At 37.2% G+C, this 16,765-nt stretch overlaps 1 protein-coding gene across 1 annotated transcript in view; it reads right to left on the bottom strand.

Moving 5' to 3' along the window:
* Nucleotides 1-1,286: 1,286 nt before the first annotated feature.
* Nucleotides 1,287-16,765, bottom strand: part of BBS9 (Bardet-Biedl syndrome 9) — a 171,845-nt gene continuing 156,366 nt past the window's right edge. Inside the window, exons 22-23 of the mRNA XM_030444644.1 lie at nt 6,206-6,316; nt 1,287-1,348 (exon numbers count right to left, since the gene is read on the bottom strand). Of these exons, the coding sequence (XP_030300504.1) occupies nt 1,287-1,348; nt 6,206-6,316 (173 nt within the window). The remainder of the gene's footprint in view (nt 1,349-6,205; nt 6,317-16,765) is intronic.

Genomic DNA, 16,765 nt, shown 5'->3' with positions numbered 1-16,765 from the left:
CCTGCTAAAAGAAAAACTGCATTTCATTTGGTATTGACTTAATGAAGGAATTCTCACATTAATCTCTTAAGCTGTACTGCTCTTTAGAAAAACAGACTGTGGAAAAGAAAACCTCCATAAATCTCTTCAGCTTTCTCCAGAAAAATAGGCTTTTTGTAGCCCGGTGATTTTCTTTGCACCTTTTCTTGTGGAAACAATTAGCTTAGCAATTTTCAAGTATTAGGTGGGTGCAGCTTTGGGCTGCTGGTATCTTTCCTAAGACGCAACAATGTCTGTACAGAATGAACAAGGAACTGCTCTCATAGTACTACAATACATCAGTAGGAAATACATAAGTGAGCTACTAATAAGATTAGGGCTTAAAGGAGCTTTAAGCTCAGGAGTTACCTGAGGCCCTCATACTTTTCAACATTTTTGCCAGATTTGTTTCTAATTCAAGACTGGTTAGCCCGAGCACAGAACCTTGTGTTGGAACTCATTTGTCAAAATGCTTGTGACTGAAGCAAGACTGTCAGAGGTATATTTACTCCCATTAACTGGTCCTGCAATGATTTTCAAAAAAAAGTCTTTGCCATAACTGTAGTGATCAAACTTGAGATAGAAGTTCAGGTTCAAAACTGTGGCCACGGACAGCTGAAAAGTATGTTGCCAGCAATACAGTTGCATTCAACTGATTGTTTTGAAAGCTGATTATGGGCATGAAATCCTATTCCAGACAGCACGAACATTTTTCCAAAATTATCTTTAGCTCAATTTATACATTTCCCTTTTATTTAATCACATGTACAATAAAGTTAGTATTACAATGGATTCCTTTTATACCATCTAATATGAAAAAATTAATTTCTTGGCTTTGTACACTTGGAATACTTTCACTGCAATTGGCAAGAATATTGGCAACCAACTGATTACCAGTGTAGTAAACAGTGATAATTACAATAACAGGAGTAAGGCCACTTGTATGTTACTTGTCTATGTTGAAAAATTAGTGCAGTTATTAGTCCAATACATAAATAATATACGTCTGATCTAGAGCAAATAGAAATCTTTCATAGACCTGTTTTAGAGTTTTTACAACATTGTTTAAACAACCTTCAAAAGAAATTCAAGGATATATCACTGCTTAGTTCTGTAGGTAAAAGATAAATATTAAGTGCAGTACAGTACAAAATTAAAAAGACTCAGTACCTAGCCAGCAAAAATTTATATCCTAAACCTCTTTACCATCTGTTTGCATAAAGTCAAGTGTTTAAGAATACTCCTTTCTAAAACCAAATTAAACACTATCACAAAACTTCCTCTTGTATTGCATTGCTTTTCAACAGCCATTTCACACAGTTGTGTATTCCTGTAAATTCATAAGAACAAAATCAGCATTTAAGTAACTTTAAATGTGTGACTAGACTCTTTAAAGAAAAACAGTTGTAGTCTTGTTTACTAACAACAGTTGTTTACACAAGGTTGTGTAATGAAGCATTTTTGTTGGCTCGTATCATCTTTTCTCAAGCTGTCTAGGCATAATGGGGACAGCAATCTTTGATTAGAAATATAAAGTTGAAATATCCTCTTAAATGGTACTCACAACATCTACAAGAATGCTCATGCAATGCTGTAGATCAAGTGACAAATGAAAGCCTTAAATACATAGAATAAAATTTGTAGGAAAAGATTTGCAGCTGTGCAATGTCTGAGTGCGACTAGGAGGGTGTTCTGAAAATTTGGCTCAGAATGTCTTGTTTTACTGGAGTTTATAGCTCAGCCTCACAGTCATCTATGTAGAGTTGCCTGTGCACCTAGTCAAAAGTAATAAGCCAGATGCTTCAAATTAAAAACAGTTAAAAATCTCTTCCAATACATAAATATAAATACTGAGATAGTTTTTTGTCTCAGATGCTATGAGTATTAAACTATGAAAGTTTATTTACTTTACGAAATTTAATCACACGAGATGAGAACTTTGAAATTTAATCTTTAAGTCATCTAAATATTTGCATGACAGCAAAATACAAAGAATTTAACTAGAAACAGTGGCAGCACAGTAGTGAGTGCAAATGCAAACCTCTGGAATCATTTGGTCTCATGAATAGCTTCTCAGAAATATTTTTATTTCAATGATAAACGTACATACTGGCCTGTGATCTCAGTTGCTGTCTCTGGAAGAGGCAATGATTAGTCTGAACTATCATGTCAAAGCCAGACAAACACTTCCCTCAATTATTTAAGACTTAGTTTCATTTAAATAGATCATTTATGGGATATATTTACAGGCTCTTTGGTGAAAAAGTGCTCAGAAAATCAAGTCCTACAGGTTGTGAAAATGTCAAGAACTACAGGACATGACACCCGACCAATCTGACTCCCAGTGTTGCAAAATCCTAAGTGACTAAGGAAGCTACAAAGTAATTGGCACCATTTTCAAATGAAAATAAGTCCCCCAAAACAAAGATAGATATTTTAGCCTAATTACTCTGTGATTCATGCTAACTCTTCACCTGGTTTTCCATCAACTTTGTGGACTGATTATCTACCAGCATAAAACTCTTAAAAAAAAGAGCAACCAAATCCTTTCTATCTAAAATGCTCAGTAGGAATACTGGTTAGAAAAATACACCTTAGGAAATTCTCTTTCATATTAGTAGCATATCAGGAAAATAGAATACTTTCTTTAAGGACTATATTGTGACAAATATGCCATTAGCACATCCTAAAGCTCATCACAAGCACAATTTAATTGTTCAGAGAAAAGCTGTTTTAAGGTGGTTCACCATATCCCTTAGAGATGTCCCTAAAAAATCAGCATGTGAACAGTCTTCCTTATCCTTACTTGTTACCAAACACATTTTCAAGTCATTTGATCAGCAATATTTAAGTATATGCAAGAACTCTAGAAGTGGAGTTCTACAAATCTCTGTTAACCATTATCTTCTACAACATAATGAATGGAAGAGAATGGGAACACAAAGAGAAAGGAAGTCCACAGGACCTACACAAAAGTCCATCTGCACTGAATTTCTACTCATGACTGCAGCAGAGGTCAGTGTATCTGCATTGTAGCTGTGGGCTCATGGAAAAAAGTAATAATGTAACAGAAGAGACTTCAAAAATTCAAAATATGACCAAATTCTCCACCAGGCATGTGGAGCCCATGTTGAAATCTGTGCTGCTCTGTGCTCACTCTAACCAAAACACCAAGATCAAAGGTAGCAGGGCTAGATTTATCATGCTAACATCACTTTCCAAACACAATGCAGATTTATATGCACAACCATCTTAATAAGCAAGAGTGCCCAAGTACAGCACACCTCAGAGGACTGGTTTCTTCCTTTCGCAGTGAGGAACTCCCACTGCTTCCTGCTGAGACCTTTATGATTCAGAACATACACTCTGTTTAAGCACTTACCTTTGTCTGCTTTAGTTTTCTACCTCTATGATTCTAGTTTAGAGAACTGCTTGAGTTTTTTCTAATCAGCACACTGTATCAGTGGGAGAAATCAGAGCTTACCTTTTGTTCCAGTATTCAAATACATATATTCTCACTAAGGCATTTTACTCCTTTTTTTTTTTTTTTTTCTTTTTTTTCACTACTTTGTGTCAAACTATTCATGGAATTCAACTTTTACAAAATCCTGTTGCTAAGATTTGGTCTGGCACCAGATGGAGCAAGTACATAACTACAAATCTCACTATTTCAGTGGATGATAGTCCATCCCATTCAGTGGAAGTCCCCCATAACCTGCAAGTTGGAATATTCTGATTTGATCAGCTCATTTTATTATTGTGATTTCCATTTTCCCATATGAATGCAATCTGGTACCAGATATGCTTCTCTTCAGGTTTCCGACCTATCAGCCATTGTACCCATGTTCATACTAACCTAGAGTTTAAGAGACCCTGTTTTTCTTCTTAAGTTTTGAGCTGTATAGTGTTGTAGCCTCAATCTATTTAAACCTCCATCATTAAACTGTGGGATTTTTTCGGTAAAAAACATTAATAATCTTAGGCATGCCATCTCATTCAAGATGATAAACCCAATGAAAAATGTTAGTTAAATACTGAAGCCACTCTAAAGGCAGAGTAACTTTGCGTTGTCATTAGATTACCTTTATACCTAGAGATATGAATAACACAAGCCACCTACAAGAAGAAAACAAGATCTCTCAACTTACAATCAAAATCTATCTTGAACTCTCTCAGGAAACGAAGGAAGATATATCAAGCTAAAGATTTTTCACTCTCTTCTCTTGCTTTTTCTCTTTTTTACTGGACATAGTCAAATGCAAATTAATATAAAAGACACATGAGACACAGCAAATATTCTTTGAGGGTAGATTGTAATCACTGCAGTCCTGCTGCAGTCTCTGATGCCTGAGCAAGAGCTCTAGCCAAAAATATCACGTAGAGAAAAACATGGCAATGCTGTGATTTCATGCTGAGTGTTACCTTACAGTGTAAGTAGCTCCCCTGGCTCTTACACTTGTACCAATTAGAATTTCCAGAGAGCTCAGTGGCAGATATTCTAAGTATTATCTATCTTGGAGCAGTAACTGGCAGCTGTCAGTCAATTCTTATTGTGAATCAATTACATTTACTGGTATAACACATGGCATTTGAAAGACTTTTTCAATCCTTCCTTTTAAAGTTTTCATTCTGTCTTTTATAGCTACAAAGCAACAACAGCCAGCTATGCTATGTAAATCTCAATTTTTATCATGAGCTAAGGCTTACAGTAGGATATGCAGGCCCCCATACCACTGTTTCTTGACCTCATAAATGCATCCACTTCTACACTTCTCCTCTCCTGCTACTCCCTTCAGCAACAAGGTTATTTAAACATAGCAGAACACTATCGAAGAACAAATATGTGCTTGATCAGAGTGGAGGGTCACACGAAGAATAGGGATTGCCTGACATATGTTTTTGATTTATTGGTTTAGCTGCCTGAAACTGGAATTTTAGCAGAAGTGTTCTGCTTCAGAGAGACGACACACTTTTCCATGGAGGTACTTAATATATCCAGATGACAAATTTTAAACTACATGTATGTCAGTTTTGACAGCTTACCTTCTTCTTACAAACTGAAGTCCATGAGGACTGCAAGTAATTAGCACTCTAGAAAACTGAAGAGTTCTAGGTCTTCAGTGGATTTTAAATCAATTTTGTGAGCAGATACCAATTTTGGAATTTTAAGTTACAGTGTGGCATTCTTATACTTGTTACATTGTTATATGCTGCAATAGATACCCTTCCTTCCAATTTAACAGAATTTATTAATTTCTGCTATTTTAACTAATTAGATATATTCCAACTAACTGCCTTTCTGTGCAACAGTTCGCAGGGCAAACAAGCATCTCAATGCATTACAAGCACCCAATTAACTGGTTTTTGCAGATGTGCAAGAAATTTATGTCTATTTCTTACTGTTGATTGCAAAGCTAATCTTCTTTAACACCCATCTATAATGAACACATCTGATTTACGAACATTAAAACACATTTAACAATAAATACTACAGGACAAAAACAGACAATGAGGATGGAAGGTGGAGTGAAGGTACAACTTCATAAGCAAAGTGGGAACTAGCTGTAGTCAAAGCCTGAAAGTTTACCAGGCACTTTAAACTGCAATACACTACTTTACAGTGCTGCTTTTAAAATATGTTAACACTATATCACAGTTCCCGGCAGCATGAGGTCTTTCCAGAAAATGTCATCACTGTATGCAGTGTATTTTATAGCCAGTATAATGTCATTTGATTTCATCCAATAATATTTTTCTGAAATTCTAGGATATCTCTCCACAGAAGATAAGTAATGACCATAATGACCATATTTTAATCAGCTGGAATGAAGTCTAACCACTGTAGTGTCAAAATAAAATAATTAAATAAAAAAAAAAGAGTCCTCAGTTCTATTTTGCCTCTGTGGAAGAGGCGATGAATAAAAACTGCAAGAATCTAATTCAAGTATTAAGTAGCACAAAGTCTTTCAACTTTGAAGTTACCTAATTCCAAGACTGATTAACCATTCTTGAAACAAGAGGCAAAATAAACTCAGACTCCTGCAAACTGTACTGTTATCATGTGAAAAATTGAAAATTATACTAAGAAAGCCTGAAATATATTTCATTTGTTTCATATGTCCACAAGCATTCTGAAAAGACAAGCTGTACACTTCCAAGTAAAACAATGGAATTTTTCTTTTCTTACCAGACTTGGATTTCTGCTTTGTGATCTGCCCATGACTGGGAAACGTTCCCGTGGATCCTGGTATAACCATCCCTTCCTCTAAATCAGACTCTGGGATTGTAGCACAGCCACCTAGATGAACATGGAAGAACCTTAATGTGGTGTTAAGGTAACAAAACAAATTCACTGGTGCATAATTAAGGAAAAGAAGTGATAAATTAGCTGACAAGAACATATATCTTAATCATGCTTCACAGAAATGTTTATTAAAGAAAACTTTTACTATTGATTAGAAGGCTAACTATGCCTTAATGACTTCTCTCTACCACTTACCGTGCTTTGAAAAGTTTAAATGTATTAAGACCACAAAGTATTAAAAACTGGTTCCATGTAAAAGATGGAAATAATGTGACTTGTGTTAAAGATCAAATCAGTGGAAGCTAGTTTTGTAATAAAAGGAATTAAGCATAAATGAAATAACATTACTAAGTCAACAACCATTATGAAGATTTGCCACAGAGAATGACATGGTGATATTTTTTGAAAGACTATTAAATACACTACTTTTAAAACTTAGACTTAAGGAAACACAAGGACATTTTCACTTTCCAGTGACACATTGCACTGGCGATGCTCCACTGCATTGGATGATTTTAGGATGCACTGGATAATAGATTCTCTGTATTTTGCAATATTGCTTTCTGAGCAGTTCATTAGAGAACACAATGACTTACAGCTTTCTCTTCAGACATGTTTCAATGCCTATGTTTAAAACAGGAAGAAGGATAATCTAGTAGTAGTATCACCTGAAGACAGCTGCAATAGTTTGCAGTGGAATAGGTTAATGCAAATTTATTTCAAAACATGTGTGATGAAGACATTTGGACAATGTGTCATTACTCCACAGCAAAAACATTACATTTCAGTAAGTGCATTGCCAACAATATAGCACACATCTGAGCTGCACCTTGTTCTTTAAAGCCCTCCCAGAATGACCACTAGGAAGCGAACAAATTAATTTACTTATCTATTGTGTTCTGAAAGTACATGTTTAGAAAAGAGCATACCAAGTCCCAGTGGAGCACATACACTTTTTACTTGCATGTGAGATTCATTTTCTTTTGAAAAAGAAATATTCTACTCCAGGCCCCGTAACTCATGTATCCATTTTGAGGAAAAATTCCCTCCTTGCAAAAGAAATGAGTAGAACAGTTAAAAAATAAATTGCATTCCCGAGTAAGAGAATTGCAGTTTCCCCAGCAGTTTCAGAATCATAAGCAAAGCAGTGAATGATATCATGATGTACAGAAATGTACCACACTATCTAGCGAGGGCAAAGCTTCAAGGCACAATGTGAACTGAATCTTGCGACCTCTGTGAAGGATAACAAAAAGTCCTACAGATACATCAACAGTAAAAGAAGGGGCAAGGAAAACATCCATTCTTTACTGTACACGGGTGGGAATATAGTTGTCAAAGATGAAGAAAAGGCTGAGGTATTTAACACCTTTACCTCAGTTTTCAACAGAAAGACAGGTTATCCTGAGGACAGCTGGCTTCTGGAGCTCATAGAAGGTGACAAGAATCTAAACAGTCCCCCTGTAATCCTGAAGGACACAGTCAGTGACCTACTGAGATGCTTGGATCCCCACAAGTCTATGGGACCAGATGGGATTCACCCAAGGGTGATGAGGGAGCCGGCAGAAGAGCTCGCCAAGCCTCTCTCTATCATCTACCAACAGTCCTGGCTCACTGGGGACATCCCAGATGACTGGAAGTTGGCGAATGTCACGCCAATCCACAAAAAGGGCCGGAAAGAGGACCCGGAAAACTACAGGCCCGTCAGCCTGACCTCAGTGCCTGGCAGGGTCATGGAACAGATCATCCTCAGTGCAATCACACAGCACCTGCAGGACGGGCAAGGGATCAGACCCAGCCAGCACGGGTTTAGGAAGGGCAGGTCCTGTCTGACCAACCTGATCTCCTTTTATGATCAGGTGAAACACCTGGTGGATGAGGGGAAGGCTGTGGATGTGGTCTACCTGGACTTCAGCAAGGTCTTTGACACCGTCTCCCACAGCATTCTCCTGAAAAAGCTGTCAGCCCACAGCTTGGACAGGAGCACCCTGTGCTGGGTTAGGAACTGGCTGGAGGGCCGGGCCCAGAGAGTGGTGCTGAACGGGGCTGATCCAGTTGGCGGCCGGTCACTAGTGGTGTCCCCCAGGGATCAGTGTTGGGCCCAGTTCTGTTCAATATCTTTATGATGGTTTAGATGAAGGGATTGAGTCCACCATCAGAAAGTTTGCAGACGACACTAAGATGGGGGGGAGTGTGGATCAGCTGGAAGGCAGGAGGGCTCTGCAGAGGGACCTGGACAGACTGGAGAGTTGGGCTGATTCCAATGGGATGAGCTTCAACAAGGCCAAGTGCCGGGTCCTGCACTTTGGCCACAACAACCCCATGGGGAGCTCCAGGCTGGGCACAGAGTGGCTGAGAGCAGCCAGGCAGAAAGGGACCTGGGAGTCTGGATTGACAGGAAGCTGAACATGAGCCAGCAGTGTGCTCAGGTGGCCAAGAAGGCCAATGGCATCCTGGCCTGGATCAGGAATAGCGTGGCCAGCAGGTCCAAGGAAGTGATTCTGCCCCTGTACTCAGCCCTCGTGAGGCCACACATCAAGTCCTGTGTCCAGTTCTGGGCCACTCAGTTCAGGAAGGAGATTGAGGTGCTGGAGCAGGTCCAAAGGAGGGCAACCAGGCTGGTGAAGGGACTCGAGCACAGACCCTATGAGGAGAGGCTGAGGGAGCTGGGGCTGTTCAGCCTGGAGAAGAGGAGGCTCAGGGGAGACCTCATCACTCTCTACAACTCCTTGAAAGGAGGGTGTAGCCAGGTGGGGGTTGGTCTCTTTTGCCAGATGACTTTCAACAAGACAAGAGGGCATGGTCTTTAGTTGTGCCAGGGGAAGTTTAGGTTGGACATTAGAAAGAATTTCTTTATGGAGAGGGTGATCAGGCATTGGAATGGGCTGCCCAGGGAAGTAGTGGATTCTCCGTCCCTGGAGATATTTAAAAAGAGACTGGATGTGGCACTCAGTGCCATGGTCTAGCAACCGCAACGGTGGTTCAAGGGTTGGACTCGATGATCTCTGAGGTCCCTTCCAACCCAGCCAATTCTATGATTCTATGATTCAGTGAATAGTGTGGAAACACCCACTTCTACCAGAGGAAGAACTGATACAGTACCCTTTGCTCTTAAGGAAAGACACAAGCTACTATATTCCAGATACATCCTGACAGAAAGTACACGATACATCATGAGGTTTACATTTGATTTACAGCAAGTAAATTTTTTTCAGTTTGAAATTAATGTCAGGAGTGAACATGTTAGCAATGTGCAAACTTACAATCCAAGGAAGCTTCAGATATGTAGGATACCTGCTATGAAATCAAAGGAGAAAATTGGAAATCAGAAAAATGCCCTCATATTAAAATACTGTAGCACTAAAGCTATGTCTGACATTGAATGAAATATAAATGCACCTACTACGTCCTCAATGAAAATAAATATCAGTAAACTGATAGTTCTGTTCCCATTTGCAAATTGTGACTAAAGTGTAAACTATGAGATTTGATGAAATGGAAACCACTGCCTTAAAAGTCAATTTAGAAACCTGTCATTCTTATTCTTCAGATAAAATCTACCCTTCTGAAGAGTAATCTGTAAATACAGGATACAAAATCAAGGTTTCCAGCTCAAAAGAACTATTAAGAATGGCATCATACATTTTAAAAGGTTTTCTAACATCTTCTAAGAGCATGAGTGAAAGCTCACCAAGTCAATTAGTGTCTATTGAATTTCTACATGAAAATAGAAAAACTTTTACAATGTTCATTATAAAACCTGAAATGATCCACTTACATAGCCTTGGGAATTGATGGCTTCTGATGCCAAATTATTTCATTTCTCATCAGTGCTGATACTAATTAAGAGTTCGAAACAGTTTATTTGCCCTTAGGTACAGTACACTGCTTGCTGAAAGGAAGCAAGACTTCCTGCTCTGGATGTTGATGCAAGAGATTTGTTAGGATCTAGTTGTCATCCGATACTATAAGAAGTTATTAAAATTAAAAGCAAAATTCACTTCCTCCATAACTTAATTTTCTTGACAGAGATTTGTGAGGACTGAAATGTTACCAGTGACAGGCTATTTTACATAAAAATAAAATGTGTAAAGAATATACAGACCAACAGTATCAGCATCTACTCCAGCAGTAGCAATATTCTTATTTCTGCAAAGATACTAATAACTGTTCCCTATGAACTGTTCCTTAACTACTATTGTTCCATAAAGGCAACACATGTGCTCTCATGCACTGCTCGCGGTGGGGTGGGATATAACCAGAACTCTTGTGACAATAATTAAATGAATGACCAGACAAGAAAACAATATAAGAGTGATTTTTTTTATTCTTTGGAGGCAATGAGACTTAGATGACCAAGGTTTTGTGTCTCCCTCTCCACCTCTTCCATTTTTATCTTACTCTTCTAATATCTGTATTACCTTCTGACTGAAGGAACTACTAGAATTTACTCAACTATGTACCTTAGCTTGTTAAATGCCTATGGCTAGGTAGGATGACTCTCCCTTACCTACACATCAACCTGCATCAACTGACGTGGTGTCAGATTTCTTCTAATGGAACCCACAGAAAATTCAAGTTTCTTGCTCCAAGAAAGGAGTATCCTCAAGATAATGAGGAATACCCCCTTTATAACATTCTGTGATTCCCCACCAGAAGAAAGGAGTGGAGACCAGAGTAAGGCAACTGTCACATGGATAAACCCAAACCGTTAAAAGTAAAGTGTAAACTTTCTCTAGACTAAAAGAGAAACTGGGTAAGCCACAAATATACATCATTGAATATAATATATAAACTAGAGAAGATCAGGATTTTGTAATTCAGAAACATTTTACAACTCTGAAGAACAAATATCTGAAAAAGAAAAACCTTTTCTGCTAGGACTCTAAACTGTTTTATTTCATACCACAGGCGTTCTACTGAGGGCATCTATGCTGACTTCTCTGGTCAGAGACTAACAGAAATTTGACTTTCTGCAAAAAAATATATTTGCATTCTTCTCTACCTCTGTAAATATTTCCAAAAGTATCCACTACATGTCCATTTTAGCAAGCATTTAAACTTATTATGCACCTGGAATCCTAAAAGAAATCACAGCAGCAGAATAACTCACATTCATTCATAATCAGAGAAGTGAAATATTTAAGGAAAAAGGGGGGAAAGAGGCAGGAATAGTAGTACATAAATCTCCATCCTGGAAATGATCCAAGTTGAGAAGTTCTCCAGATGTCAGTCTGTAAACAGTGCTCCATAAAATGAATTTCCCCATTAATTGTTGGCAGGAATAGCATGTAGAATATGTTATTACATTTGACCCACTCTTTCCCCTTTTTCTGTATAGCTAAATTCTTGCCTGACATCACAGATCTTTTATCAGTTGTGATGAATCCAAGAAAGCAACCTTTAGCCAGAAAAACTGTTTGATAGGGTACAACATGCAAAAAATTACATTCAAGCTAATTGTGAACTTTGTTCACCAAAGGAAATGAGACTTCTCTTGTTTATTTTCACTACATTTGTTTTTGTAACACATTTGGTTCTTAAGCTGGAAAAAGACACCCACACCCAAAGGAAATATAAACATAATACATATTGAACAAAAAAAATAAGTACTGACAGTTTTCCTACAGGTTCCTATCACCATGTTTTTGCAAATTTTAACACAGCTCTAAAAGATGAAAAACAGGAAAACAAAAGTAGTATACATCTAAAAAATGAAAAGGCACTTTGAGGGAAAGACTATTTGGGTTTCCTCTTTCTTTTCCACTCAATCACAATCTCAGCTATGCATAAAGTTTCCATTTTCCTCTGAAATTAACTCTTATAAGAGCATACAGAAAGAAGAAGAAAAAAAAAGCTTCCTGAGCAGTCTTTGGCAGCCAAAGCCAAAATGCAAGCAGGAAGCTGTCTAAATAGTGGGTCTTGTCATCCATGTGTATACCATTATACAATGGAGATAATCTAAACAGCAAAATTATTTTGTCAAAATTCCAAGACTACATGCAAACCTGTGTTCAGTTGGGTTCTCTGTGCTGTCCATAACTTTTAGGGAAGCGTATATTAAAAATGCAGTCTAGGGCATTAAAGATTATTCTCTAAAAGAGTCAACCAATGTAGCAGGAAGAGCCTTTCTTGCTCCTGAGGCTCAACGAGCTGCTGGCTTCTCCATTGCCTCGCACCAGAGTGAGCTTCCTCCTCGTGGGTGTGTGTCCCACCTTTATTGGCCCCTGGTAATAGGGGGCCTGTCCTAATCAGGCACAGGTGGACTCACACCCACTCTTTGGCAACTCGAGGCACCTGGTTTATCTTGTTTCTCTACAAACCAATTACTTCTACTGATTCTTCTAGCTACCTTTATCCAAGGCCTGTAAATTTTCTTAGGATACTTAGAAAGTAGCTTGCCTTTTGAAGTAAACACTACAGGCAGGGTTTGTAGATAGATAGTGTTGTTGCTGCTGACAAGAATGGAGATAAAACAACAAAATCTATAGACAAAACCAAGACATATTTGAGTATATGATGAGGTACAGGGAGCATTTATTCACATAGCAGGCCTGGATTAGGATCTCTCATTTGAAGAAGGCACATTCAAGAAATGCAAGTGCATTTCTATTGCAGAATATAAGAAGGAGAAAGGACAAGAAAGGAAGGATTTTTAAATTATTTTTAAAATAGCTATCTGACAATAAACACAGTTAGAATTCATAGTAGAAAACAGTCCAGGTTTAGTTCAGATATTCACTAGTTAAATATAGAGCCACTAATGAATCACTTCTAGATTTCTGAACAAAGCACATAGGTCTAACAGTAGGATACAATTGGGCCGTCACAAAATTCCATTGTTTTGTGCCTGATTTGGCATAGCCAAATTCAACTAAACAATGGAAAATATTTCCGTATTACATTCTAATGGAATAATAAATTAATAAAAAACTGTATCAACTCAACATGTAGTCCAAGGTCACTGAAGATAAAAACATATTTTCAATGGGAGTACACAGAGACATACCAGACTGTTGTTCAGCTTTACTCATTTTACCAAAATATTTCTTAACACATCTTGTAGTTCACAAATGTCATGGTTTCTCCTATAAGAGCTTGCCACTATTTGAATTGACAGCTACACAGAGATAATTTGCACCAATTGTGTGGCTTCTGTTTGAGCTTGTAGCCCCTGCAAGTATTTTGAAAACACTTGAATTCATAAAATCTTTCAGGAACTAGAACATCTTTCTGGACACAATTATGCTGTTGAAATGGTCAAATTGTCTTGGCCATTCTTCCAGGATGAGATTCACTGCATGTGGGATGAAAGTCATACAAATGCCATTGGGAAACACATTGTTAAGGACAGACCTAGCAGCTGTTTTCATTCAAGCAGCGTTATTGGACATTCAGCCATGAACACAATCAAAATCAACACTCAGCAACACTAACGCAGTAACATTAAACTGCATAATGCCACTCAGTATCTACCAAAAGTAATTTGTTACTCAGTATGAACAAAGAATGAATGATGACAGCTGCGCACAGACTGGATTGCAAACATGCTCAGTGTTAGGGTGTGTGTTGGGAAAGGTATTTGTTACTGAGTTTTGTAGTGATTGTGGGACTTCCATCTGCCTTTCTGTGACAGCATTAAAGAAATCAGCTTATAACAAGGACTTTTCAAGGGAAATATAACTCTTGACAAACACCATAACAATAAAAATCATCTTTTTCCGATCACACTGCCTCATATAACCCTTGGTGTTCTTTGTTGACTGGGTCTCCCATCCTTTTCTCCATATTCAGCATACAGTTAGGTGTAGCTTTCAATTAGCCTAACACAAAAAGGTTTTATTTCAAAATGCTTAAATGCAGCAGTAGCAGAAGTTATAGATTATACTATCATCATTATTCTCTCATGCTACCCTTTTGGAAAGAAGTAGGAATATGCCAGTGGTTTGACACTTTTAGTTTTGGTTTACAAATATATATTCATTTTTTGCACATCAATGTACATACATATTCATTAGGATATAAATAATAAATATAAAAATAAATTTATCACAAATATTTTGTCTCCAATAAGATATTCTTCCTGTTCAGCAGAGCTTGTGTTTATTGCATTGTTTCAGTAATGTACCTCAGTAAGGAGGCTACTAGACCTCTAGAGTTTTTGACTAATTTACATGAAAATCTTAAAATAGGTAATGTTCTCTTTGATAAACATTTTTCTAATTATTTTTCTAAAAGTGTATTCAAATGAGTTTCTACTGCCAGTTCTGGTTTTCATCTGCCAACACACTCCAACAGAACACCTGCAAGTCAGAGAAGCTGGGACTTCCCAAGCATGTTTCTCAAAAAAATAATAAAAAATAAAAAAAAAAAAAAAAAAAAAAAAAAAAAAATAATGTCTTTATGTAGCATCTAAACTTTCTCTATCGTACACTGAAAGAAGACTGACCAAAAAACTGTCTCTCTTAACCTTGATATCAATCCTTCCTGGTGTTCATAATTCTAAAAATTTCAGAGAAATAGTTTGTTCCCATTCCCAACTAAAACACTTCTATTTCCTGAAGCACATCCATGAAGCACACTTCAAGGAAGCATACAGACACATATACAGACATTAGCTATTTATATGTATTTATACACACAAAGTTTGGACTTACTAATAAAGAAAGAACAAGACCTCAATCCCTACAGTCAGTAGCTGAAGAGACAGTAAATGTTTGTGGTGTAGTTTGCAGTTCTGTGTCCTATTAGTCACACAACCATATTGCACAACTTTAAAGGTATTCTTTGACTGGTTGAGAGGCTCAAACAACTCTTCACCTTGAAGGAGACTCAGTACTGATCCAGACAAAACACTGTTTACAATCTCTTAACAGTTCAGTAATGCAGGTTAGTAAAAATGGAATTTTTTTCCCAGTGGTGAATATGAAATAAAAGGTGATGCAATTTTCTGCACAAGTCTTTGCTATGCAGGGTCTTTGAGACAGCTTTAATGGAACAGCAGTCAGACAGAAAAAGATAACAAGTTAACAGTCATGATTAATTCCTAATCCAGATCAAAAACTTTGTGAAATCAAATAAAAAGCATTTGAGAAGTGTGCTAGTGCATCTTTTTGGACAAGAGACTATAGGAACAAAAACTGCTGACACCAAGGGCCAGTATCACAATAAACTGGATAACAGAAGACAGTGGACCAGTAACTGGGACTCAAAGGTAGGTACTGAAGGATCTATGTTGCTCAGAAAGGCAAAATGGTAGACTAATACTCAACAGCATTATTGTGATGGGTTACTGAAAGACTACAATTGGACCATACAAAGCTGGTCAATCTGGAAAACAATTATATAGTACTTTAATACATGTTAAATTTTGAATATATAATAACAAGATCAGATTTCAGTAACAATTGCAGTTGCTTTAGTATTATGTGAAATTTACTATAATCAGAAATGGTGTTATGGAAATTAAAGAAGACAGAAAACACACAGAAATAATCACAGGATGATGAAAGAAAAAGGCTCCAGTATGACGACTAGGAAAAATGTGAATGCCATTCTTAAATTCACCTGAAAATGTTCCAAGTAAGGATCAAGAAAGCAGTAGTACTATTGAACAAGGCACTCATAAGAAGACATCTGGTACACTTTCTCCAATTCTTGTTCCCATGTTTGTGTCACATTAAATAAACCTGGAAAAACTCATCTGAAGGTCGTATAGGAAACGCCTTATTGACACATGAGCATGCTTAACTAAGAGGACTGAAAATAGAACAGACTGATTTTGAAATATCATGCAATTAGGAGAGAAATCCTTAGTGCCTGGCAAAATAGAAGACACTCTTAGAACAAGAAGGAAGTAATCCTAAATTATTTTTCACTTGAAATTAGCTTTCTGACTACCAAGACAGCAAGAGCTTTGAGCAACCCCTGAACAGAAACTACAGTGGTAAACAACTGCATTTATAAAAAGGACTAAAAATGAACTATTAGTTCACAATGGAAAATTAAAAATGTAAATACAAAATTCTGAGACCAAGTATCATTGAAAACATTTCATTAAACAACAGCAGTCATGCTATAAACATTTAAACACTCTAGTTCTGACAATCTCAGTTCCCAAAAGAATCTGGCAAGCAAACTTACATTTACATTTAGAAAGACACTGGACTAGAAAATATAAAATGCCAAGTGCTGAAATTCAATACAAGTAATACTGTAACTCTTTTCCTCATGTATAGTGACATAATCTTTAGGGTTTTTTCCAAGGAGAATTCAGTGAAACTTCAGTGACAAGAGTTATTAATATTGAGACATTTCAGCAACAAGCTAGGCTTGTTTATGAAAGCCATAAAATAAAATTAGTAATTAGACCTTCAAACTATGATAAAGAATTTCCCAAGGTCCAAAACAGGTTTGCTTAGTTTCTGTCCACTTCTGTCCACA

Source organism: Calypte anna, chromosome 2 (genome assembly GCF_003957555.1).
Source record: "Calypte anna isolate BGI_N300 chromosome 2, bCalAnn1_v1.p, whole genome shotgun sequence".
In the NCBI taxonomy this organism is placed as follows: domain Eukaryota; kingdom Metazoa; phylum Chordata; class Aves; order Apodiformes; family Trochilidae; genus Calypte; species Calypte anna.
The sequence above is the reverse complement of the archived record's forward strand: the minus strand, read 5'-3'. Positions and strand labels throughout refer to the sequence as shown.